Raw genomic sequence first — 26141 nt, forward strand, 5'->3', positions numbered from 1 at the left:
TTATAACCTCTTAAAAATCTAATGGATTTCTCTACTTGAAGAGGATTTTTCTCCATTTGTCAGACTCATCTTATAAAAATATGTTTCGTGATATATAGGTTTTTATGAATGGTATATCCTGTGTGTCTCTCTCTATAACTGACTTTCGCAAATAGAAATTCATTAAAATAGTCTGTTTGTATCATAGGCTATCTATATTGCTTGGTGATAATGTAGAAAAAATGTCACACAGTCTCCTTTGAAATCACTGTAGGATTTGATGGTGCATTCAGTCAAGATTTAAAAGGATAACAGCTGTAAATATATGGATGTACTTCCACGTAAAATACCCTTTTTGTCAGATGTTTGAAAAAAAATGCTATAGGAAACTAATGGTTGTTTTGATAGTTGATACTAATCAGTGCCACTTCCATACATAAGATAAGTTTTATTGACTTTACATACATAATTCTTATTTTTTAATGTTTTACGTTTTACTCACTAGGGGAAGCAGCTGGCCTAGCCCTAGGTTTGGTTATGTTGGGCTCTAAAAACGCCCAAGCTATTGAGGACATGGTCGGCTATGCACAAGAAACTCAGCATGAGAAGATTCTGCGTGGGCTTGCAGTTGGCATTGCGTTAGTCATGTACGGGAGAATGGAAGAAGCTGATGCTCTCATTGAGTCTCTCTGCCGTGATAAGGTGACAGCACACATTATTTATCCTCTTCTCCCTGCACTTCCTCACCTTCCAGTTATCTCCACCATTTACAAAAACAATCACCTTCACTGGAAATTATCTGTGTTCCCCCTCAGAACACCCAGCTACATTTGTTGATAAAACTTCTCAAGATATATAAAGCCTAATAGAATTTAGAAAAGAAAAACAACTGATTAGAAGTGATGGACAGGAATAAGCTGAGGATTTTAAATTTAACGAAGGCTTCAGATCAGTATTTTCCAATAAGCAGATCTGCAAAAGTTCTTCAGAAATTTACAAGTTGATTTCTTTTAGAAATAATGTTTTTGGAATGATTTCATAACCATTTAATAAGATAAAAAATTCTTTGTTTTTTCATTAAAAAATAGTGCCAAATAAGTACGTATTTGGGTAAAGTTTTTTTCCATTCCTTTTGTTTTTACAATAGTATTGGTTATGATAGTCAGCAGTAATATTGTCCTCTATAATCTGATGAAAAGAACTACTGGTATAGTTTATTGATAAACCTACTAATTATTTTGCTCTACTATCAGACTTCATATCTCTTCCACTTAGCGCTCAGTACCTAAGAATTAAATAATAAGGTAAAAAAGCAAGTTAGAATGTGCAGTTAGAAGCGGGCTTCTTTGTTGTTCATTTGATAAATGGAAGTTGAATGCCACCGGGCGGTATTGTTGGTATTGGACTTGAGTTTATACTTCCTAGAAAGTGTGAGGCAGGACAGGCATGTTGCAAGAATATTGGGAATTACAAACAGTTAGTTCCTACTGTATTAGAGTTTCTTATTTCCTCATTCATTTAGAAAACGCCATCCACAAAAGAGTTCATTGTTTCCTACCTGAAATGAACTCTCCTGATGCATGTAACTATGCCTGTTAGACTGTAGAAATGTTTGAAATGATTTTTTTTTATTACTGTTTGAAATGATAAGCTGATGATTGATGTTGAATTATTCTTTCTTAGGACCCAATTCTTCGACGGTCTGGAATGTATACCGTAGCCATGGCTTATTGTGGCTCAGGTAACAACAAAGCTATTCGACGCCTGCTACATGTTGCTGTAAGTACTCTGATATTTCTGGGGGTAGGGGTGGAAGGGAAAGTTTGCAGATGGACCCTAAGTGTCTAAATGAGTGCAGCATCCACACCACATGACCACCACCAGTGGTCTCAGGTTCAGGTTCTCATTCACAGGGCACAGTCAGCCATAGCCTAAGTCTAGGTTCACATAGCTTTCAGAAGGGTAGAGGACAGGATAGCAGTATGTCCATATGAATGAAAGCCCTTTGGGTTCAACTTCTGAAACCCTACTCCAAGGGACACACTCTTTGTAAAGAACAAGACCACGTGGGTGTGTGCAGCCCCCCTAGGATCAGGAAATCTAATGAACAATAGGAACCACTTCTTTTTACAGCCTGTGAAATTAGCTTTCAGGTACCCCCAAGGGACATGCTGTATTCCAAGAGACTCATTGCACAGGAAAGCCAATGCCCATGTTTTCTAGCAGGCTTTTCCCACTCATAGTTCTCCTAATCCAGATACATAGCCTATCAACAACAAATGATGTTGCCTGGTAACACATTGGGCATTCTACATATCTCAACTCAGTAGGTTTCCACTGTCATGGTGCTGGGAGAAGGTAAGCCCAAGGTCATCTTCCCAGGCAGAAAGGGTTAAAAACTATCATTAACTCCTTCCTAGAGATATTCACATCCCGCAGTATTTATTAGTAATTTATCCTTTATCAGTGCAGAATGTGGTACATTCTAAATGTTTGTGTTTTGGTTGAACTTAGGACACAATATTTTTGAAAATAACATTGAAGGAATGGTTAGATTTTCAGTGTAGCCCACAAAAAGCTATAATGCAGCTGAAATAGTCTTTAGAAGTAGCCTTGAATCTTAAACATCACCAAGTTTTAAAGGCTTCTAACCCCTGAAATTAAATTCTCAGATGAGTTTTTCTAAATTGGGGGAAAACATTCTAATAAATAACACATTAATCAAGTCTAGTTTACATTTGAATGATGTGGGCCACTCATATCAGTTTAGTAATAGAATGCATGGTATTATGTAATCATCCTTTACATTTTTTCCTAGGTAAGTGATGTTAATGATGATGTCAGGAGGGCAGCTGTAGAATCACTTGGGTTCATTCTGTTCAGGTAATAATTTCTAACTCCTGATTCTATTTATGTTCCATTTCTTTTTATAGTCAGTAACTAAACAGAAACTAAAATACCTGAGGGATATATCTAAGTTCAGAGTGAGGACCATTTAACAATTAGATTAGCGCTGTGCACTTGGGAAAAAAAAAAGTATGTCTTGGGATTCTGAGAACCTATATGGGAAGTAGTAAAATAATTATTATTTCTCTTTGTTTTTTCATAACATTTCTGCTTATTCACTTAATTTTTAAAATCCAAGTAACACCTTTAGTACTCTTTCCATGTGTATTGGTAATTCAAGTAGGATGCTGTCTCTTACACAGTTTGTAGAGTTCTTGAAGCTCCTTCATGAGAGTAAAAGGTTTTAAATGCATAGCAAAGACATTGTTTAAATGCAAAAGGGTGAAAATTTTGCAGATTTTAAAAACTATATTTTGGACTTGAAGGTTTGGAGATGCACTTGGCGTGTAGTTCAGTTGTGATCAAGAGGGACACACTTTGAAACCAATCTGCCAGGATTGAATCCTGGCTCCACCCTTATTAGCTGAGACTTTGGACTGTTCCTTATTCATTGAACCTCAGATTCCTCATCTGTAAAATAGGTATAACAATAGTACCTATTTGAGAAGAGTGTTTTTTGACAATTTAAGTGAATTAATATCTAAAACCTTTAGAACAGCGTCTGTTGATAGTAAGTGCTATTGAACTGTGTGTTAGTGGTAATTGCTATAGTTAGTGGTAGATGCAGTAGTTCTTTCAGGAGTTCTTACTGCCTGCTTAGCCCCAATCTCACATTCCACTGGGGTTTTTTTTGTTTGTTTTTTAGTTATTTTATCTTAAAATATAACAAAAGTTAAAAGTACTTCTTTTATCTGTGTTTGGACACTGCTTGTTATAGCTTATTTGTGATGAAATTACATGATTAAGTTCCCAAGGTACCTACATGTTAGATGAATCAAATGTCTCATGTCTTTTTAATCTCTGGTATAGATTTTCTACCCCAAGTTCTTAGAAGTGAACCTTTGTTACAAAGATTGTAATATAATTCAACAAATATTTATTGGACACCCACTGTGATTTGGTTATAGGATTTTCTCCATAACATCCCACATAGGAAGTTATCTATTTACTGCAAATATTTTCTTCCTATTGTGGAAAAAAATGTTCACTAAAACCAAGCAATGCACAGACCCATATGGCAAGCTAATTGGTTTCTCCTTATACCAGTCAGTTTTGTTGAATGAGGTTATTCAACCAAATACTAATGTTCTCTGTATTATCCTCTAACCCTCATTTGTCTAACCAGTTCAAGTTCACAAGACACCAGAGAGCCTTCACTAAATCCTAAAGACTTAGTATTAATTTATACAGATCTGCTAGTCTGTTACCCCCAAAACAAGATATATGATAAGTTGGTTATTGTTTCTTAGTAAATCCATAGACGTGTCAAGTGTTCATTGATTCCTTTTCTAAGATCTGACAAAACCTATGTATATTAAGCTCTTTTTTTCCCCAGAAGATCTGCAGTACACTTCACACTTTGAATTTCTTAAATCCTATTCCTTGAAAATATTCTGAACATCAGAATATTTAACCACTTACAGTCTTTTTGTACCTCCGTCAGTTTCTGTTTTTCCTCACATTTGTCAGCAGAGGTTCCATAATTACACTGACAGGTTCTTTTTCAGGGAGGTGGTTCCGTCAGCTTAGAGACTTGAACTCATCTAAGGCAGTCCTTCTCTTCACCTACTTTGCATTTCGATCAGTCTTCACAACATTACTTTTTAATCTTTTCTGTTCTAAAAATCATTCTCCTAAGGGAAAAGATGGAAGCAAAACGCAAGCTGAATAGTTAGTTCTATTTCCTGTCACCTTGGGCGTATCATTCTAGCCAAACTGTGACCTCGCCTTTCCATATTTTTGCTCTAGAGTTGATAGACACAGTTGGAGGGGAAAACGATTTTACTATTGCCATCCAGAGAGGCTTGGTTTTTTTTCTTTAATTCTTATTGGGGAACTAGATAATTTTAGTAATAAAAGTACATCTTCTGAGTATGTATACTGTTAGCAACTTGGCTTATGTAAAGAATCCTACTCAGGATAGTCTCTTTGTTTTGTTTTTTCATTGTCAGCTATTAATTTCTCTATTAGTGACTTTACATTTCAGATCATATAAATCAGTGGCTTAGTGTGCATATTAGTAAGTTGATGGGATAATTGAAAGCTTTTTCTTTTTAACCAGACAAGGCTTTGCTGTCTAACAAAATTCATTTCTGCCCTTGTGTTTTCTTTGGTTCATACATGTGCTAAATCCCATTTCAGCAGCAGATGTCTCCCATGAGTCGCTTTTAGGCTTTGCTAAGATCTCTACCTAGGATAGTCAGATCTCAGCTAATGAGTTGTTTACATGCTTATTATTTCTAAGGGACCATTCTTATAAGAAAAAAATCTGGAAAAGACTTTAGAGATGGTTTTGTCTAAAACTTACTTAATAGGTGAAGAAAATTAAACAATCAACTTGTCTGAGGAGCTGCAGTTAAAACCAAGTTCTCTAAATTTTAGATTAGTACTATTTCCCAGGAGTGAAAATTTTTAAAAGTGAAAGAAACTTAGAAATTAACCAATATTCTCATTTTTTAAAAAGAGGAAGACATTGAATTCCAAACTAGTTAATAAAATTTCCCAATGTCATAGAGCTAAATGGTAGAACTGAAATTTGAAATCCGTCTCATGATAGATCAGTGCTTTCTCCACCATTCCTCTCCATCAGAGCATTGTCTTCCCGAGTGGCTCTGGTAGAACAGTTTTATTCTCAAATTTCCTCATTAACTTTAATATTTGGAAAGTTTCTGTCCTGTCTCCTAAAACTAGTAAATGTTTTCTGATGTGTTATCATTTACTTAGTGTGTGTTCCATTTTATCATTTCTTTCATTTTAAAAGTTGCTTTTAAAATTGTTGCAAAAAAAGATGTTTGGCCTTCCTGAACCATGTTTTAAGGATTTATTTCTTCATAATTTTTTAAACTTCTTTTTAAGTGTACTTATTGGATATGAATACTACAAACACATCAATAAACATGTATTTGTACTTCAGCAACTAATATGAAATTGTCTTTGTGGGAAATTAAAAATTCTCATGTATATTTTATCCTTCTTAGGATAGTCCAGGGAGTTGTAGTATTTCCTTTCACTTTTTTTCTCCTGATATTTGTGGATTATTTGTTCATGTGTATGATAAAAATAGAACGTTTGTTGAAAAACATTTTTGCCAGGTTGAAATGAACCTAGTACATTTTGGTCTAATAAATAGATTGGGGTGGTTGGGCCCACTGTTATCAGTCTAGTCAGCAGATTTTATTATAATCTTTGTACAGTACTGTGCTTGGCATTAACTCAATTGGAATTGAACAGAATCTGAATTATTTTAACTTGACATTGGAAAGGAAAGTGAAGAAGTCAGAAGAAGCATTGGTCTTTATATACTTGTTCAAATGAAATTGCTATAAAGGTGAACAAGTTGATGATCTGATATGGACCTTTCTTAAAATTAAACAGTCTTAGATGTTCTTGGTCACCTTTGCTGTGACTTAAACTGTTACAGTATGAAACTAAATAATTTTCAGTGTATACATGAATATGCTTTCAGATATGGATGGCTCTTGCTAGATGAGAGGGAGATTCTTGGTGCAAATATTTTTTAGGCCACAAAAACTTCCTTGAATGTAAAAATGTTGCATCATTATAGATCCTTAGAATTCGAAGGACCCCTAGCAGTCAACTAGTTACCACCAAATGCATGAATTACCTTTACAATATCTCTATTTACAATTGTATATCAATTTGATACATGTTCTCTGTACATTCTTCTCTGTTTCTGCCTCACTATTTTTGTGTTTATGTTCTGGGTGCTGTAACTTCCTTACTTTATTCTTGTCTTTTTTTAATTCTTTTTCTACATATTTGTTTTCTCCTCTCCATTAATCAACAATAAATATGGAATGGAATGAAAGCTGGGTGTTTTTTCCCAAAATGTATTCTTCTAAAGAGGTGCAATCTATTTCTTTTCTCTGGAAGTAAGACTACTAAATAGAGTTTCTGTGTTGCCACGGGGTAGTTAACTTCTGATAACTTGCTTTAAAATTACAGATTTTTTAAAAAGTACAGTAATACCTTGGTTTGTGAACATAATTTGTTCCGGAAACAAACTACTCGTATTGCAAGACATCGCTCGTTTACCACGTTGAAATGTATTAGAAATGTTTGCTTGTCTTGCAGAATACTCTCAAACCAAGTTACTCGCAATCCAAGGTTTTACTGTATTCTGAAATAGAAATATCAGTTATGTAACAAAGTAGTAAAAATTTTGTTCCATTTCAGAAATAGTTTATATTGGAGTTGTATTCATTTTCTAGAATCTTCTAGAAATACTAGACTGCTCTCTCGTTAACTATAGAAAGATTTCTCAGCTAACTGTAAGCAAAGAAATTTTTCTCAGAAATTAAAGCTAAATAGTTTAAAGATCTTATAGTTAATTTTGTAGTTGTGCATATGTTTAAGCACATACACAAATTCGGAGGCAGTTTAGACAAGTGGAAAGATAGTCCTAGATTGTCTAAGGGTAGAGCTTTGGCAGTGTGATTGCCATCTCTAGTATTTAGATTTCCTGAAATGATTATATATGCCTTCAGATACCTAAGCTGCAGTTTGGGATACTGTTAGAGTGATATCTGAAAACTTAATCTTCACGTGATTTGACAAGAATATAAATATTAACATATGCCAAACTCATTATATTAGAGACAAGAACCAAAATGGAGAAGAATTTCTTGGTTTTTTAGGAACCTAAATTATTTATCCTCTCATTTGAGATAACCCACCTCAGTGCTGCTAGAAAATCTTAGACTAGTGGGGAAAAGTGCCTAGAATTCGGATGATTTGGGGATTAAAGTAAAATACACTCTTTCTGGCAGATGCCATAGAGCCTGTTTTATGTATTAGAACCATGTTCTAGGAAAGGATTCTGCCATTTGGAAAATATATACCTGGTTCACCTAGGCTGAGCTTCTCTGTAGCCAACACATTTCTTGAAGTAATTTTCTTAAACTGAGTTGTGTGGAAAGGGACAGCGATAGAGCAATAGGTTGAGACGTAAGAATGGGTCAACCCAAAAAGGAAAAGCTAAGACATGGGCTGTCTTCATTGCAGACCCTCTCAGCCTAAATTTGTTCGTCATTTATGGGAGTAGAGTAAAAATAAAATATCAGAAGTAAATAGATAGAATTGTTCATTTACACAGTGCCCACATGTACTCGCCCCTCATAAGAACCCTGTGAAATGTAGATAAGAAAACTGAAGCTCAGAGAAATTCAGTATCTTTTGCAAATTCAGTTAGCTAGTACCGTATTTTGCCATGTATAATGTGCACCCATGTTTTTGGCCCAAACTTTCAGGGGAAAAAACCTTTGTTTTAATTTTATAATTCAAATTTTTATTTTTTTACATTTAGGGACTTGTTTTTTATATTATAATTTTAGCATTTATTTTTTAACATATTATGGTACAAGAAATTTTATGTAACAAGTAATTACAAAACACAAGAACAGATACAAGGTACAAGAAATTTTATGTACTGGTAACAAATTTACAATATTTACACATCATAGAAGGCCAAGAACTTCGATGTTGCAAGTTCGTCATAAGTTCAACAAAACCTATTATCGTATTCCAGGATATTATTTTGCATACAGATATCATTATTGATTTCTAGAATTATACTTTTAACTCATAAGCATAAATAAAAGAATTAAAAACATTTATATAGATATGGCATTAGTGCTACCCATGTATAATGCGCATCCTTATTTTTCCCTCACAAATTTGGGCAAAAAGTGCACATTATACACGGCCAAATACAGTAAGTGACACAGATGGGATTTATTCCCAGATCTCACAGTGGAAAATGAAATAATGAAAGGGTGAATTAAAAAGTTTGTGCTCAAAGTTCAAACAAGTCTGTGGGCAAGCTTAGGGAGCCGTGATCTGAGTTTATAAGATCATTAAAGTTTAGGTTCCTGAATTAAGGTCCCATGCCTCCAGTTTGTTTGTACATGCTCTTCAGGGAAGGAACATAATGAGGTTTAGGAACCCAAGAGTGATTTCATTTGCTTTCTCCTCGGCTGAGTGGATGCCTGGTACCAGCCATTTAACACTAAGATCCCATGATTTTGTGTGATGTCCAACTCCTATCCTCCCTACCCCTCCATCAAGACAGTTTCCTGATCAAGGCAAAGTCATGACTACATTTAACTAAGCCAGACTGTAAATGGCAATCTTATCCCCAGATGTTATCATTATTTCGTGTACGTATTTTTAGCCCTCTGTTCCTGTCACTGTTGTTCTGTGTTATGCCTTATACTTTAAGGTGTCGAAGACAAGATTAATGCCTGTTTTATTTCATTTGCAGCATAGCTTTACATACTATTAGGAACTAAATAAATTATATATGATAACATTGGGGGTTTTTTAAGCCTGAAATTTATTGATTTATTTCATTTTACTTCACTTGACTACCTTAACATTCTTGTCAAGGGCTCTTTGGCTCCCATAAAAAGGCTATGCAGATAACATTTTAATTTGCAGGTGTGCAAAATGATTTTTTTCATGGAATAATTTTGTCCACAAAAAATTGAATAACCTTAATGCATAACTCTTATTAGTTTAAAGAGATGATTTAATACATGACATAGTTCTTTATATAATTTTTGGTACATTTATATCTGCTTCATCATCTTATCATTATATTAGTTAATGAGAACTGCCATTCCTTCTATACATAACTGACTTGCTCTTCAATTTTGTCACCTTCATTTTCGGTGAGAAGAAGTGTATCTAGTAGAATGATTGAAGAAGACTGAATGGTTGAACTTCGGAGCCTCACTGGGCTCTCGTACATAACAGAATTAATCCCATTTCTCATTCCATGTTTTATGAAAAACTTTGAATTCTCTGCCATTGGATTCTGGAAGTAGATATTACTGGAACGTTTTCCAAGAGTCTTTACTGATTTTGTGGCCCAGTAATTGCAGGTGATGAATCGGCCAAATGCATCCCTAAATGTCTTGTTGAAGAGGGTGTAGACCAAAGGATTCACCCCTGAGGAAACGTAGCCTATCCACACAAATATCTCCAGAAGCATTTTGAGAGTAGTCTGGTTGCAGGAATCACATAAAACTAAAGTTATATTTGTAATAAAAAAGGGGCACCACATAAGCAAAAAGAGGAAAAACACAATCCCTAGAACCTTTGAGGCTCTCTGTTCATTGGAAATGGTTTGCAGTGACTTTTTTCCAGCTGTGGACATTCTTCGCATAAGTATGTCATCGCTTGAGTTTGGCAGAGTTTTGTCCTTGTGAGAACCATCCAGCATTGCCACCTTTTCAGGTGATGAGCAAGATGTTTCATCCCTTTGGAAAACTGTGGACACAGTCAGCCATGTCAAGCGTTGAGGTGGCTTGTTTTTGACCAAGTAAGCTTTCTGCTGTAAAGCATGGATAGTGAGAAAATAGGTGACAATCATGATTGTCAGAGGTATAAAGAAGGAAGCCAGTGAGCCAAAGAGCATGAAGTTGCCAAAACGATCCTTTGTCAGCACACAAGTGATGTTGTTTGGGTTACCCACGTCAGGTTCTATCCCTTTAACAGGGACTGGAACAGCAATGCCTAAGGAAGAGGAAACAAGATAAACACTTGATTTTATGACCTTTGACTCTAAGATAGGTCCTTTGAAAGTGTAATTTAGTGACTTTACGTGGTTAGTATATTGTGATCCCCGGTACCCACAATGCAGAACCTGTCAAAGCACTTCATGTAAGGTTTGACAAATAGAACCTCAGTAGGCAAACCTGCTGTTTTTAAACAAATTGGTTAATGATTTCAGGTTTATAATTAAGGTTCCCTAAAGCTATATAGTATGTTCATGAAATAGAGAATGTCTTCATTTATTCTCCATTTCTCATAATCTGTTTTTGTTTGTTGATCTGTACCAGGTTAAGGAAAAGGAATTCAGAAGAGAAGCTGCTTTTATCTTAATATCCTACTTTTATCTTAATATCCAGTGTAGTTGATCTAAGACTTAAGAGTACATTTGTGCAATATCTTAATTCTACATAGATATCTGTTGTTTGAGGTTACACAGTTTTATTTAACAGTTTTATCGTTTGATGTTTATGAATGTCTTTTAATCTTTTCCTTCTTAGGGAAAACTAAGGGGTTCATTGTTTTGTTTTAAATGCTACTTCAAATTTGTTAGAGCATGTGAATCATGAAATTTATTTTCAAGATTGAGTTTCTCTAATAGATATGAAAGAAATGTGTATCATGATCATTTTCTAATACTTTAAATACCATGAAGTAAATAGTTAAATATGATCTTGCTTAGTAAAGTGGCTTATTAGGAAAACAACTAACAGAAGGGTTAGCCTGTATCCTTTCCCTTTGGAACAGCAGATATTTAAAAATAAGTGAATTAGTCATTAGAAACGTCTAGAATCCTTGTGTTTTTTTAGGAATCTTAAAGTACTCCATTATCTGCATAACCTTTTTATTATAGCTTAAAGAGCCCTTCCTGATGGAGGCCACTGCTTTTTCTGCTTTGCCCCAGGAACACCACCAGAAGGAGGCTTCTGTATTCTTACTATTCTCCACTAGGGGTCAGCAAACTACAGCTTGAGAGCTAAATCTGGCCTGCTTTGTGTTTTCAGTAAATAACATTTTATTGGAACATGGCCATACCCAGCGTTAGCGTATTATCTATGGCTGCTTTTGTTCTGCTGCAGAGTTGAGTAGTTGTGACAGAAACCATATATAGAGCCTGCAAGCCCAAAATATGTACTATCTTGCCCTTTACAGAAAGAGTTGACTGATCCCTGCTCTACTCTCTTACTACCAGCTAATCTTTCCACTGTTCTTTCCCCCCAAAACACTTCCCTTTTAAAGTCGATTTCATCTACTTACACCACTCTATTCTCCATCTACCTACCAACCTCCAGGACATTTGTGCATCTGGCTCAGTTACACCTTGCTATATAGTCTTCTTACTGTTCCGTTGCTCTCACCTTCCATGACTTCATCCCATTGATAACCTTTCTAACACCTTAATTTTGTATTTCTTGAGCTCCAACTCTAGTTATTATTTGCACTCCTGAAACCATCTGTAAAGCCCACTTAAAACTATCCTATCCCATCATGATCTCTTCTTAGATTTCCCTTTCTTGTGCTGCTACTGCTCTTCATTGCTATAGACGCTCTCTTGACCTGTAGTCCATCCTCCTTCTCTTTCGTCACATTCCATTAACTTCATCAAGGCTTACCTTCTTAACCAGCTTGTTGGCTAATAACATTTAAGTTTCCACTGGTACTTTTTATACCCTTACTTTCTTATTCTCCTTTCATACGTTACTGTTGCCAGGTGTTATCTAGGATAACCGTAAATCCAAAAGAAGAAAGTGAGCTCTTTTCCGCACTTTGCAGAATTTAAAAACTGAACTAACCCCATCCATCATCTGCTTTTTCTTTTACAAAGATACTAAATTGTCACTGGCTCTACAAGACAAAGTGTGATGAAATGAAAAGAGCATTGATCTGGGCCTTGGTGCTGAAAAGCTGTGAGAGTCTTTAAGCCAACTATTTAAAAAACCTCTAGAGTTTTTTGTTTTTTTCTTCTTTTATAAAAGGAAAAAAACAGATTTGTAAGATCCCTTCCCAAAGCAATAAATTGGGGGTCTTCTTTTCTTTTATTCCAGCATACTTACAGCTTTGTATTAGTCTAATTTATTTATATATCTGCTTTCCTTGAGTATAAAGATTCTTCTTCTTATTCATCTTTATATTCTTACTACGTAGCACATCATAGATAAACGCTATAAAAATTTGACCGATTTATAAATTCATGTTATCCAACCTTAATTGAAGTACCACATCTACCAACAGACTGTTTATTTATTGGCTTGATCGTATTTCACAGTTTTAAATGTTTCAATTCTTAAGGATCCTTTTCTCCCTGCCCTTGCCTATTCTTCCCACCCTGCCCCAACACACACACTTTACACTGTCTCCCTTTTTCTCTTCCTCATTGCAGTGAACTTACCAAAATGATGTGGGTCGTTTGACATGAACTGCTTTAGGTTTCCTCCTCTCTGCTTTAAATTGTGGTAATTGTCACCCATTATTTTCCATGCCTTTTCTCTAGCTGCTTTTGGGGGTGAGCTCAGCCTCTGCCCCACAAACTAGCCTTTTCTCACTGTTTGCAAATCTCTCCATTCTGAATAGACTTTTCCTTGACCGTACTTTCTTCCCAAGCCAGAGTAGTGACAGGCCTTACTTTTTTTACCTCCAGACTTTTCCAGAGGTTTGGCCCTGTTGTCATTATTTCAGGAATATAAAGGTCAATTTCAGTGTCTTGCTTTTTTTGCCCCAGTGTTCTTATTCTGATTAGAGAGGTCACATCTTTTTCTTGCTTTTAGCATTCTAGGTCTCTCTTGATTTTTTTTCCCTCGTTGAATTTTTTTTTTACTATGAAGAAGCGTACCTGCTGGTCACACTATGAATAATCATAGTAATTGTTGTGAATCTGTTTGTTTTTCTGATTTTACCTTATTAGAGGTTTGAGTTATTTATGCTATACTTCATGCTAAGATAATTATAGCAGCTACCTTTGCACGTTAAAGATGGGCCTAGAGGGGGCCGGCCGAGTGGCTCAGTTGGTTAAGAGCTCACTCAAGAGTGCGAGAAACAGCGGTTAGATGCACCGCCCGAGCTGAGTTGCCGCTGAGCTGCCAACAGGTGGCAGGATGGCTCAGCTAAAAAAAAAAAAAAATGGGAATAGAGGCATAAAACAGTTCAGAAGAAATGATTTTTTTCCTTAAATTGTTTCTGAACATCACTTGCATCTCTCTTACAACTTCTAATTAAACATATTCAAAACATTTAAGCAGACACTGCCTTTCATATGCTCACGTATTTGCTTTCAAGATGAATATATGATCTTTGACACCTACATACAAAATACCTGGGTTCTTTTTTCTCTTTTCCTATTTATCTTCTTAGATATGATTTAAGATACATTTCCTTTTTTGTTATGTTAATATTATTATAGGATTCAGTATGCCTTAATGATCTGTTGACAAATATGAAAACTTTTTTTAGACTTCGACTTCCTGCGTGTCAGAATCAAAGCAGGATGATATCTCAGTAAACACTGTGAAGATGGTTCTTTCTGAGGACGTAAATTGTTCTGCTTTTTACACTTTTTGTTGACAGTATTGTTTAGAAGCTATGTGATAAACGAAATAGCATAAAGAGCTTGTGTTGCTGTTCTCAGTAGGCTGCCTTGACCTGTCATGCTGAGTTTCATGGCCTATCAGGCCTAGAATTCTCCTAGCCAAACGGAACCAAAGACTGTATACACCACCCCACACTCTGACAGTCCCCACATACCTATTGAAATTAGCCACACCACTGTAATCTTGATGAATGCTGTAGCTCGTGAGTTATATTGATTGGCCTGGATTGGCTTTTTGATGGCTATATAGCGATCCACTGAAATGGCACAGAGATGCATAATGGATGCAGTAGAAAAAAGAACATCAAGAAATAACCAGGCAGGGCATAGAACAAGTGGGAGGGGCCACATAGCCTCTGAAAGAAAGAAAAACAAAACAAAATCATTTCTTCTGCAAAATGGCAACCTTCAATCTGCAATTTCTCTTTAAAGTGATATTTTTTTACCTTTTTGTTATTCATCTGAAATTTTATCACTTAACCTCTACAAGATAGTGTTTAACTTCAGATAATGGAATCAGTAATATTAAATATATTTCTGTAGAATGGTACCTTTTAAATGCATTTTCTGTTTTGTATAATAATTACAATGCCTTTTCTAAATCAGCAGCAGTTTAGCATTATTTTGAACTCTGCTCTTTTGTCTATTCAATTTTTTGATCTTTTAAAAATTTACACATTGTTGCACCTGGAACTTAACCTTGCCATTCAAATAAAATTTATTTTTAAGCTGCTACTGTGTAACAAGGAAACATTTTACCATAAGAAGGAAGCAATGTAATGTGGCAAAAGGAGTATTAGAATGGGAGTCTCAGTGAGGCTAGAGATTTGGGCTGGGCTCACTTCTAGCAATAACTAGAAGTGTGAATCTTGTTTACAGCAAACTGTCATTTAGCGAAATAGTTAAGTGGAATGATTTGACTTTTCTTTCTGACAGAAGTAGTTCTTGAAGAAAGTTTGCAAAAGGAATGGCTTCAGGTTATCCTGAGGAAAAGTTGGTTGTTATCCTTTCGTATTCCATCATTCACTCCAATCTCTGGAGATGTAATAAGCGATAAAGAATTTTGGTTTAAAAAGAAACACTGTATACTTCATACAGTCTTAAGCACTATAGAAGTATTAACTTTTTCAAAATCTCAGGTTTTGGATATGATATTGAATATTCTACATAGCTTTCCCATAAATTTACTTAGACAAGTATCCATACATACAGGATTTGATACAGTATGTGTTATACATATACCCACTACATACAGGTTTGCAGTTTCAGAACAACTAAAATTTATATTAGGATTTGCCCTAGGATATTTCAGTTAGAATCCATTTTACCAACACACACACACAAACACACACACACACACACACACACACACACGTTTTAGAACTTGCTACAAAAGCAAATTACTCCAGTATACAACAAATGTCATAGGTATGAGATTATCTAAATCCTTTTTACAGTTTGTTATATGTCCACTGACAATATAAACTGCTTTTCCTGGTTTTTGGAAATGTATCTGACTTTGACAGGCATAAAATGATTGGGATAAGTGAAGAAGGACCAAGATAACCCATCTCAGGATGTCAGAGCACTAACAAACGGTTTAGTTGTAGACTTTAAATTCAAGAAGCCTGGGAGTGGAGAGCGGTTAGCATCCCAGACCCAAAAAAAAATGACCATAATTTAGAGAAAAAAGTTTGAGATAGACTTGAATGTACTTTTTTTCAAGAGCCAAGTAGGATTTCAGTGAAAAATAGTCAGATACTTCACAAAAAAGGTAGCAAGGCTGACAAATCCGATTTTGGTTCCTTCTGTTTCCAGAGTTGCTATGTGGCATTCTTACTAGGAATATTAAAATATTTCTTCTTCAGAACAGAATAACAAAATCAGTATGAATTATTGTTCAAAAAGGATAAGTTATTGCTTAGTACTTGGTTCCATGTTCAGCAGCTTCTTAAAGGATTAAAGCATCGGGTGGAAGAAGTAGTTCATACTTCGAAGTAAATTGCTGTAATCATACTTTCCCTACTTCACTAATTGAGGGTGGGGATAAGGGATAGAGATGATAATTATAGAGTCAAGGAGCTGGAAGGGGACTTAGAGATTATATCACTGGTTTTGCAGATGAGTGGATTCAGGTACAGTTAAGTCTTTGAATATGAGAGGGAGCGTTTATTTACCAAAACTTAAATATTAATTGAAAGTGTTCTGTCGAACCTTGCAACTCAAAGTGCTCTTCAGATAAGCAAGACCAGCATAAACTGGGGACTTGTTAGAACTGCAGGTTCTTGGGCCTCATCCCAGACCTACTGAATCACCTGCAGTTGAGCCAGATCCCCAGGTGATTTGTATGCAAATTAATGTTTGAGAAACTGCTTCCGAAGACTTCCTGGGGAAGGTTATTTATGTCTTAATTCTTAAAAGATGAACCTATGTTAGCTAATGTAGGCATTCAGAATGCTTCATAGAAAGGAACTTATAGGAAACCTCTCAAAATAAAGAAATAAAGTATGGTTGAAAGCCATACCATATTAATTTAATGCAGAAAACTGTGTATAGAAAGAATCTAAACAATTAAATTTTCTTCCTTTTAGCTGTCGTGTTCAGATTTTCGGTTAATTAGTGGGAAAGGACCTTGCACCGTCAAAGGCAGCAAGGTTTGACCTGAGTTTAAGCAAACCAATGGTCTTTAAGTAGAGTGAACAGAAGAATCACGTATGATTGAGAGAGTTTTGCAGTGGGAATTACTTAACACAAGGCTGCATTCTGAACTGTCCAGGAGTTCTAGATTTGGGACTGAATCGGAGGTAGAAAACTATTCGAGTTTCGAGTCTAGAGCTGCACCCAGAGATACTGATCATAGTTAAAGATTCGGAAAGACATAATTAATGTCACATCTTAGGCTTCCTTTCTTTTAAATGCATGCTCTCTGTATCATCTTTTTAAATGGGTTGCTAATTTCAACTTGCCTATTTAGCTATTCTAATTATGGATTATATTTTTAAAAATTAAGGTCTGGAAAATTCTGGTCATAAATCTAGTAGCCATGAGCAGGAAGCCACAACAGAACTCTCATAAAAAAATACATGTCTTTGGAATTAGACTATCTGACCCACATATTTCTAATTGTGAGCTAAAAGAGAAAGCTCTTTAGTACTGATTTAATTAATAAGCCTACAAGTTGAAGCCTTGTTAGCCTCACTTTCCAATAAAATAAATTTATTTTTTAAGCTCCAATTTTGGAATACAAAGTGGGTATTAAAATCAGTGCAGATCATTAGAATTTTGTTGTCAGTGCTTTCTTGTTACTATCAATAGAAATATTGAGGCATGGTATAGAATTTTCTTTAAAAAAGAAAGACTATGAGGTTTAGGATTAAGAGATGATCTTTATGATTACCCTATATCATTCCAAGATTCATGAAATACTAGTGAATAGACTTTACGAAACTAACATAAAAGGAACAGCTGACTGCATAAATTAATACAAGTAGATATCTTTTATACAAAGAAAAAGAAAAAAAAGTTTGTCTTATTGCCTAAATAGATTCAAGTAATCTAAGAATTTATAAAAATTAAAAACAGTTCTAGACATTCTCAGTTTATAAATGGACTGCCTGTGGTCCAGATACTTTCATTATAAAATTATGTTTTCAGTTAGTGTTAATTTGGTAGGCTCAAAGTCAGAAAAGTTTCTTACTATTTAGAAAAGTTTAAAAGCTCATTTGGTATGGTGAGATAGGGTAACTATTCCAAAAGTTTATATGTTGTTTTTATTAGGAGTTTTAATTTGTTTTAAGGATTTATAATTCTTTTTATTTGTGCTAATGTATTATGTCCAGCTTATTTCCATAAGAACTTAATATATTATTTTATTTTATTTTTTTATTGTGAAATAAACATTTTTAATTAGTTTCAGCTGTACAACACAGTGCAATAGATATACTTTTCACCCCTCGAAGTGACAACCCCCCTCCCCAATCCACCACCCCACTCCCCGCCCCCTCATATCATATACATATCTATTACAACTCCCTTGACTCCACTCCCACACTATACTCCACGTCCCGTGACTGTATTCAATTATAGTTGACATACAGTCTTATACAACATCAGCTTCAGGTGTACAGTGCAGTGATCAAGCCTCTACCCCATCCATGAAGTGGTCTCCCTAGCAAGACATGTGACCATCTGACACCCTACAAAATATTTACAACATTATTAATTATATTCCCTGAACTTTCATATTCCTGTAGCAATATTGTAGTTACCTATTTATGCTGTCTAATCCCTTCCCCTTCTCCCTCATCCCCACCCCTCTCCCAACTAGCAATCATCAGTTGTTCCTCTATATCTCTGAGACTATTTCTGTTTACTTTGCTCATTCATTCAGTTTTTTAGATTCCACATATAAATGCGATTATATGGTACTTGTGTTTCTCCGACTGACTTATTTCACTTAACATAATAGTCTCTAGGTCTACCCATATCGTTGCAAATGGTACGATTTCATTCTTCTTTATAGCTGAGTAATACTCCATTGTGTAAATGTACCACAGTGTCTTAATCCAGTTGTCTACCGATGGGTATTTCAGTTGTTTCCAAGTCTTGGCTATTGTAAATAGCACAGCAATAAACATAGGGGTGCATATATTTTTTCAAATTAGCGTCTTGGGTTTCTCTGGATAGATACCCAAGAGTGGAATTGCTGGGTCATACGGTAGAACTTAATATATTATCTTAAATGGAACAGTTACAGATTTACATAAAAAGAGAAAAGTGTATGTAAGAGTCAGTCTAAGGGAAATAAGTTATCAAATACCTGAACTAAGTTAATTACTGCTCTTCTGGGACTCTAAATTTGACTTTTTCATAAAAGCTAAAACAGAAAGGGGAAAACATAAAAATTTTATATTACTTGTTATCCTATAAAAAGAAAGTACAAAAAATTGCTCTGAAAAGCAAATCCCATTTTCCACCTCTTTCCCTCACCCACTTCCAAATTAAATTCAAAGAAGAGTTTAACTTCAATAAGGTTTGAATAATGACATTTCTGTGGGTGCCTGAGATAATTACAGATTGATAATTATGATAATTATAGAAGCAAAACAAGTCTTACCTAAGTCTTGGATTATAGGCAGTTCATTACTTATCTAAAAATATTAGTAGCATGAATATTTTGTTTAAAATGAAGACTTGTGTGTTTTGTATACAGCCACATATAAGGGGTGGTAGAATTGCTATTCAGTTGTGTAGGATTTTATTTGTCTCCCAGAGAAGATTTGACAACCTCATGCATGGGCCTAAGTCTAATATCTTCCTCAGATAAGCGGTCTGGCAATCATCTCAGGAATTCATACACATATTGGTTAAACCCAGTTATTATGTATTATTTAATATGAAATATAACTTTAAAAAAATTGGGTTCTGCATTTGTCCCTAGAGAAAATTCTATAGCCCTCTTGTTAGATAGAATTATTTAAGATATAAATGTTGGCTATTTGTCAAATATGACAGTTTCGATTGAAATAATTTCTCGTTTCATTTTAGAAAGCAGAGTAATAGAGAGAGATTAAGAGTGTGAATTCTAAAGTCAGTTCTCCGGGGTTCAAATCATGTCTCTGCCATTTATTTTTATGTACTCTCTTGTAAAATGGGGGTGATAGTAATAACATTTTTATAGGGTTGCTTTGAGGATTAAATGCAATAATATATGTAAAGTGTTTAAAACAGTGTCTGGCATAGAGAAAGCACTCAATAAATGTACTATTATTGTTTCACAGAAACTAGCCAACTAGCCCAGCCCTTAAAACACCCCTACTTAGAAACAATATGCCATATCATCAGTATAAAATCAGTGTGTTTATCTTCCTGCCCGCTGTAGCAAGATTGAATGCATCCAATTGAACTTAAAGCCATACTTAAAAAAAGGCGTGAAAACATGTTTAACTTTTAATTTGTCATGAAAGTATGCCTTTTACTAAATTTGAATTTTAACTATTTTAGTATTTGAAGTCAGGTCCCCATTTTATAATATGTGCAATTCCCAATTTATGAATGCATCCTTTTGAAGCTTTTTAAGAGGACAACATGCCTTTTTTTCATGCACTTTCATAGAAATACAATAATATTTTCAATAATGAATTAATGCAGTAATGTTTTAAATAGTGGTTAAGCACCCAGGTTAGTTCATTTTTTAAAAATCTAACTCCACTATACAGCTTGATTACTGATAATAAAAGTGTTTGGGGCTATGAAAGATTTTATTTTGTAATTAAAAATTAACAAACATTTGAAAGAATGAAATGCAGTTTAAAATACGTATTTAGGACATACATAAAAAGACATTCCACATATTTTATGTGAAAATATTTTGGGTTTCCTGCTAGCTTTTATTGCTAAGAATATCTTGGGCCCCAAAACTTTAAATAGTATACGTAGTTTTCAGTTACTGGATACCTATCTACCCATGTATAAGACGCACCCTTTTCCAAAAAATTTGGGGTCTAAAAACTGGGTGTGTCTTATACAGTTGTATGAGCGCAAAAACAAGCGCGAAAAAAGCGGGAAATGCAAGTAAAAGAAAACCTACCACCACTGTATAAAACGCACCCAGTTTTTAGACCCCAAATTTTTCGAAAAAGGGTGCGTCTTATACATGGGGAAATACGGTACGGTATTCCTACTATTTTCCTGTGGAATACATGGAATTATCTCTCTTACCTGTTTTTATGTTTTGTTACTCAGCTCACTTTAATATTATGGAACTTTGCCTTTTAAGATTCCTTGACTGTTTCGCTGATAATTTAATTACTACAGTATTTTACATATAGTAGGTGTTTGATATTTATAGACTTATGAATTTTAATTAAAATTCACTTCTGTGTAACTCATTCAATCTCATTTATTTAACATAACATATCAATTAAATTTTACGGTAGTATGAGATGAGCATTTTAACATTTTCTGTATGCCTAGCAAAGCACAGTTAAAGGAGTATGATTTTACACACATGTTAAGCTACTGTTGTATGTGTGGAGATAAGAGCTTACATCAAATGCCTGTACAGTCTTTACTAAATATGCATAAATGTTCCTACATAACCCTCACTTACTTTATTTCTTTTAAACTTTATTTAGAATCAAGATTGTTTAGGCTGTCCCTTAGAGTAAGAGTTCTTCTTTTCTTTTTTCTTTTTTTTTTTAAGTTGCAGAAAAGGAGTTATTAGAAAAAATACATTTCAAAGAAGCAGAAGCGGGCCCAAGCAGTAGAGAATGTCTCAAGGGCCATTATTAGAAAAGAAAGTGCACTCCAGCCCTGAGCAGAGGGCAAGGCTCAAAATACTCAAAAGGCCAAGATTTCTTATTTTCAATAGTTATGTGTCACACTAGATTATTCAAAAGATTATAAATTTATAAAAGGGAGGAGGATAGTTAGAAAGACAGTATTAATGATTAGAGAGTCTATTAAGGCAGTAGAGCCGTATTCGTTACTGCTTGCTCTGCCACAGAATTTAAAGCCTGGATAAATGTTGATTTAGAATGGGAAGTTTCAACTCGTCACCATCCGATTATATTTGGGGGATCAAGTGCTTAATTTTAGATAATCTCTCTATATTTTACTTATAAAAATGTAACATTTCATTTCAGCCTGAATATAATGGTTTGAATGGCAGTTTTTCTTTACCTCCTAATATGCACTCTAGTTAAATAAATTTTACTTCTACTAACCATAATATTTTTATCGTCACCATATGAACATAAATCCAAGAAGACATTTTTCTTAAACATTTAATGAATGGAATATCAATTTACTCCAAAAATTGAATAAGTTAAATATCCTCTTAATGCTAATACTTAGGAGCCCTTATAATTCATCTGCAGAATTATTTGTGTTTACTCAAATTCTATAACTGATATAATATGCATGAATCAGAAACAAGTTATATCATTTTAGTATTATCTTTTTTATTATAACATACGATTTCAATTTCAAGCAGTATTTTTTATTATTGTAATAACTCAGGTGTTGGTCATATTTTTACTAACCTAGAGGTCTGATTCCTCTTACATATATAAAGGATATGGGTAGTCAGAAACCATAAAAATTAAACAGATGGCTCATCTCTTAGGACACTCTGAGCCAGACCATTTTCTTCAGCAACTAAACATAATTTTTTCTTAACATGACACATGTGTAAGAATTGTGTTTAAGTCTAAAGTACACAAACTATAAATACCTATAATGAGAATTTTTAGAAAAATTCCAATTTAAAATTGGGGTTTAGTGATTTAAATTAGAATTTAGTGATTCATAGACCTTATCATTAATAACTAACCCAGTACATACATAGATGTTACAGAAATGTCCTAGCTATTGCTTTGTCAAGAAAAAAAGGTATTAATAATGGCAGTTAAAATATAGCTCTTTTCGTCACTGTAATTTTTAGGTAATGTGTAAAGAATCTATGAATATTGCTAACATGGATGACTTTTTAAATGATTTTATTAGATGGCTAAGGAAGGAGTAAAATTCTCTTTAAAACTATCAACCATAGAAAATGATGAAAAATGAACTGTTTACTCACTGTATGTTTAAATAGTTCAGGTCCATCTTTAAAGATTAAATCAGTATTCATTTCTCTAATAGTATATCATAGTTCTGTGATTTGATGACAGGAACAAAGTGAAATACTTACCAAACATTATTGTCAAGAGGGCAATCGGCATCACAAACAATCCAACCAGCAAATCAGCCACTGCCAGGGACATTAGAAAATAATTGGTAGCATACTGCAGCTTTTTCTCCAGTGAAACAGCCAGAATAACAAGGATATTTCCACCAATTGTAGGTATTATCACCATGAGTATCAGAAGAGCTGCCCAGCGAGGTTTATTTCCCTGTTCCTCACCAATCTGTTTCATTTCCTCTGGCATCGACTCTGGTAATCCAGACCAGTTAGAAGAGATTAAGTGATCAAATGAGCTCTGCAAAATGTGCTCAGGAATTGTGCTTTGTTTAGATATTCTATAAGAGAAAGCCATTGGTTGTTTTTCTGTGATTTGATCCGATTCCGGACAGTGGTCAGCATGGTCAGTAGCTAAGCTGGTCATCTGCTTTTCTAAGGCATTGTACCCATGCCAAATACTCAAAGCCAAAGTTGACTCCTTCCTTTAAAAAAAAATTTCAGGTTCTCTAAAATGAGAGCGTACATGCATCTGTCCATGTCTGTAGGTAAGGACCAAGGGTTTAGTATTCTGCAGAGTCTCGGATTTCGGAAGGTTTAGTGAAAGAACCCGATAGCTGTGAAAAAAGACTATTTATTAGTTTCTCATTTTTTTTTCCCGATAGTGGTAGAGTTATGTTTGAATTTAAATACCAGAAAATTACCCTAGATGTCAAGTATGTGGATTGCCTTATATTATTTCTTTATTTTCAAAAAACAGTTAAAAAAAATGCTTGGACTTAGTAGCCTCCCTCTGCCTTCTCAATAGGTCTCTTGTGCATTTGTGACAGTGCAGCCAGTTCCCACAAACATATTCCTTATATGCCTCAATTAACAAAACAGGAGACACAGTAATTTTTTCAATGGTTAGAGGTATTTCCTAACCCTTGAATGTCTTTTTTTCCCTTTACTTTAGAAATATGTACGGAAGAATAAAAACATCAAAGCACTAAATAGTTCTGAGTAGAGCGTTTTGGTACGCACTGGCCACACACCTAGAAGCACTCCCAGCCGCCAAAGGTCTAAATAAATGATTTACCAGCTAGGAATCCTTATTCGTAGCTGGGTTTTGTCTGACCAGGTTTATCTTAATACAGATACAAATGCTATTTTCATAAAGCATTTTAGGACACCTTTAGTTTGTTTGAGAGAAGGAAAAAAAAACCAGATATTACTTAGGACCCAAATAATTGTTTTTAGTAATTTCATCTTTCAAAGAAAGCAGGTTTCTGCAACAGATATTTTCATAAAGTTTATCACTTTATGCCAAATTTGAACCAGTTTTTTGTTTAAGTAGTAATTGTTTTCCTTAACTTTCTCAGTTTCCTTGGAAAGGACGGGACGCTAAGAGGAAGATTAAACCACTTATTCATAAAAATCTACAAATCCTATATTAAAAATCCCCCCTTTAACATTGATAAAATTTTCATTTAGTTTTTAAAACTCTGAATAGAAATGAAAGATTATGGTAGCAGAGTTTTTGAAGAAAGGGGAAAAAAAAAACCTTTAGATTAACTCTATATTTACTTGTTAAATACTTACCTCTTATTTGCTTGTTTCCGTTATCTGCTCAGTAGACCTGCTTGCTGCTGTGGCTGAAGTCCTCTTCCCAATGACTTATTCTGAGCATCCAGCACTGACATTTGAAAGTAATGAAACTAATGTGTTGTATAGCTGTCAGCATGCCAGGAAGGCTATTTCCTCTTTGATACATTCCTTTCTAGAGACCAGCAGCATTCATTATAATTCATAAAATCACCAGTGAAGTATGTTGAACCAGTTCATGACCCTCATTCAAGTTATATTTTTAAGAGCTCTCTTTAATATTTGGGGATTGTAATGAACTCTGTCATTTTAGCTTAAGATAGTTTTGTTTTGGATTAACCCTGGGCTGTTTTTCCCACTTGAGAAAAAATAAGATACAGTCTACAGATTCTAGAGTTTTCGTTCTATGACGATTCTGCCCTGTGAGCCTTGTAGCGATTTCCAGAGTTCTAATTTGTAGCAGCGAAACAAGATTCTTATCCTGCTTTCATATGCCTTTGCTGTAGAACATAATTAGTTTGCTGTGGTTGCAACCTTATATAGAAAAGCACAGAAAAGTCTGCATTCTACATGTATACTTAGGTTTTAGCAGAAACTTTTTCATTGCTCGTTTTTAAACAGATAGCCTCTGAATTTAGGAGTTGATTTATTGGCAGTTTTTTCCCACAGATATATTGAGGAAGGTACATGATATATAATGAAAATATACTTCTGCCTTATTTCAAAAAATTGATATAAAAATCTTAACAGCTATGTTATCTAAGTTTTCTCTAAATTATACGACTAGCTTAATATTGGAACTTAAGCATTCTCCTTTTTTAAAAGATCATCTCCTTTTTTAAAAACTCATGTTTTAAATTTTTTTAACTACTTCTAGATCAGCAGTAACATTTATATCCTGTTTCTGTTTCAAATTTATATTCCTTAGCTTGTGTGAAAGTTATTGGAAAATACTTGGTTCATTTCAGTTCTGCTGAGTACTTATAATGTTTGCTGTTTTTTTTTTTCAACTTAATATTCAGTATTTTAGAAAAAATATTCGATAAGAATTTGGGGTGAAAACAAAATAATACTCAAGAACAATCAGATGGATTTTAACATGCCAGAATTTCTTTGGGAATATAGAAGTATTTTAAAAGACTGCTTTATTATGAAATCATAATTTGGCATCTGTGCTTATGCAGGCAGATAGGGATCTGCAAAACAATTAACATCATATTGAAAACAGCAGTACCATTATATTCAGTGAAAAGACTTATATGGAATAAACCTGCATTGATTTATGTTTATAGGTAAACTTTTTTAAAAATATTCATTGAGTACATTATAAAAATACTAACCATTATTATTATACTTTGCCAATACTAATTAACCCGTCTCACCCACATTCACTCACGTTTTTAAAATCTTAACTAAATAGTTAAAATTGGTACTTGGGTTATTTTTATTTTTGTATTTTTATAGTAGTTTAATGGTTGTGGAATAGAACTAGTTAGAACAACTGCTTATTTGGCAACTTTGAGTTGTTAGAAGTATAGCTGAAAATCAGAATGAAAGCAAAATAATAATAAAGAAGTAAATAAAAGGGTAGACAGATATCTTGGTTGGCAGGTAACTAAACCTGTGCTCTAAAACCTCGTACATATTAGATAGAGAGGCAGCCTGTAAATC

The 26141-nt window shown here is 34.4% G+C and overlaps 2 protein-coding genes across 2 annotated transcripts in view; one reads left to right on the forward strand and one right to left on the reverse strand.

Moving 5' to 3' along the window:
• The window catches only part of PSMD1 (proteasome 26S subunit, non-ATPase 1), a 118342-nt gene that overhangs the window by 35411 nt on the left and 56790 nt on the right, over positions 1 to 26141 (forward strand). The window contains exons 11-13 of the mRNA XM_019628216.1: positions 485 to 681; positions 1663 to 1758; positions 2798 to 2862. Of these exons, the coding sequence (XP_019483761.1) occupies positions 485 to 681; positions 1663 to 1758; positions 2798 to 2862 (358 nt within the window). The remainder of the gene's footprint in view (positions 1 to 484; positions 682 to 1662; positions 1759 to 2797; positions 2863 to 26141) is intronic.
• Positions 8708 to 24485, reverse strand: HTR2B (5-hydroxytryptamine receptor 2B). The gene is made up of 4 exons (XM_019629867.1): positions 24468 to 24485; positions 22899 to 23503; positions 14359 to 14559; positions 8708 to 10584 (listed from the first exon to the last, which is right to left on the reverse strand). The coding sequence occupies exons 2-4, from the start codon at positions 23311 to 23313 to the stop codon at positions 9692 to 9694; spliced, it is 1509 nt and encodes a 502-aa protein (XP_019485412.1). The 5' UTR covers positions 23314 to 23503; positions 24468 to 24485; the 3' UTR covers positions 8708 to 9691.

This window comes from Hipposideros armiger, unplaced genomic scaffold (genome assembly GCF_001890085.2).
Source record: "Hipposideros armiger isolate ML-2016 unplaced genomic scaffold, ASM189008v1 scaffold_17, whole genome shotgun sequence".
Taxonomy (NCBI): Eukaryota; Metazoa; Chordata; class Mammalia; order Chiroptera; family Hipposideridae; genus Hipposideros; species Hipposideros armiger.

Coding starts and splice junctions, on each gene's coding strand:
- HTR2B (XM_019629867.1), bottom strand. CDS start 23,313: ATGACCAGCTTAGCTACTGACCATGCTGACCACTGTCCGGAATCGGAT. Junction 14,560..22,898: donor CCTCTTGACAATAATGTTTG/GTAAGTATTTCA, acceptor TCTTTCTTTCAG/AGGCTATGTGGCCCCTCCCA. Junction 10,585..14,358: donor GGTGTGGCTAATTTCAATAG/GTATGTGGGGAC, acceptor CCTCTTCCTTAG/GCATTGCTGTTCCAGTCCCT.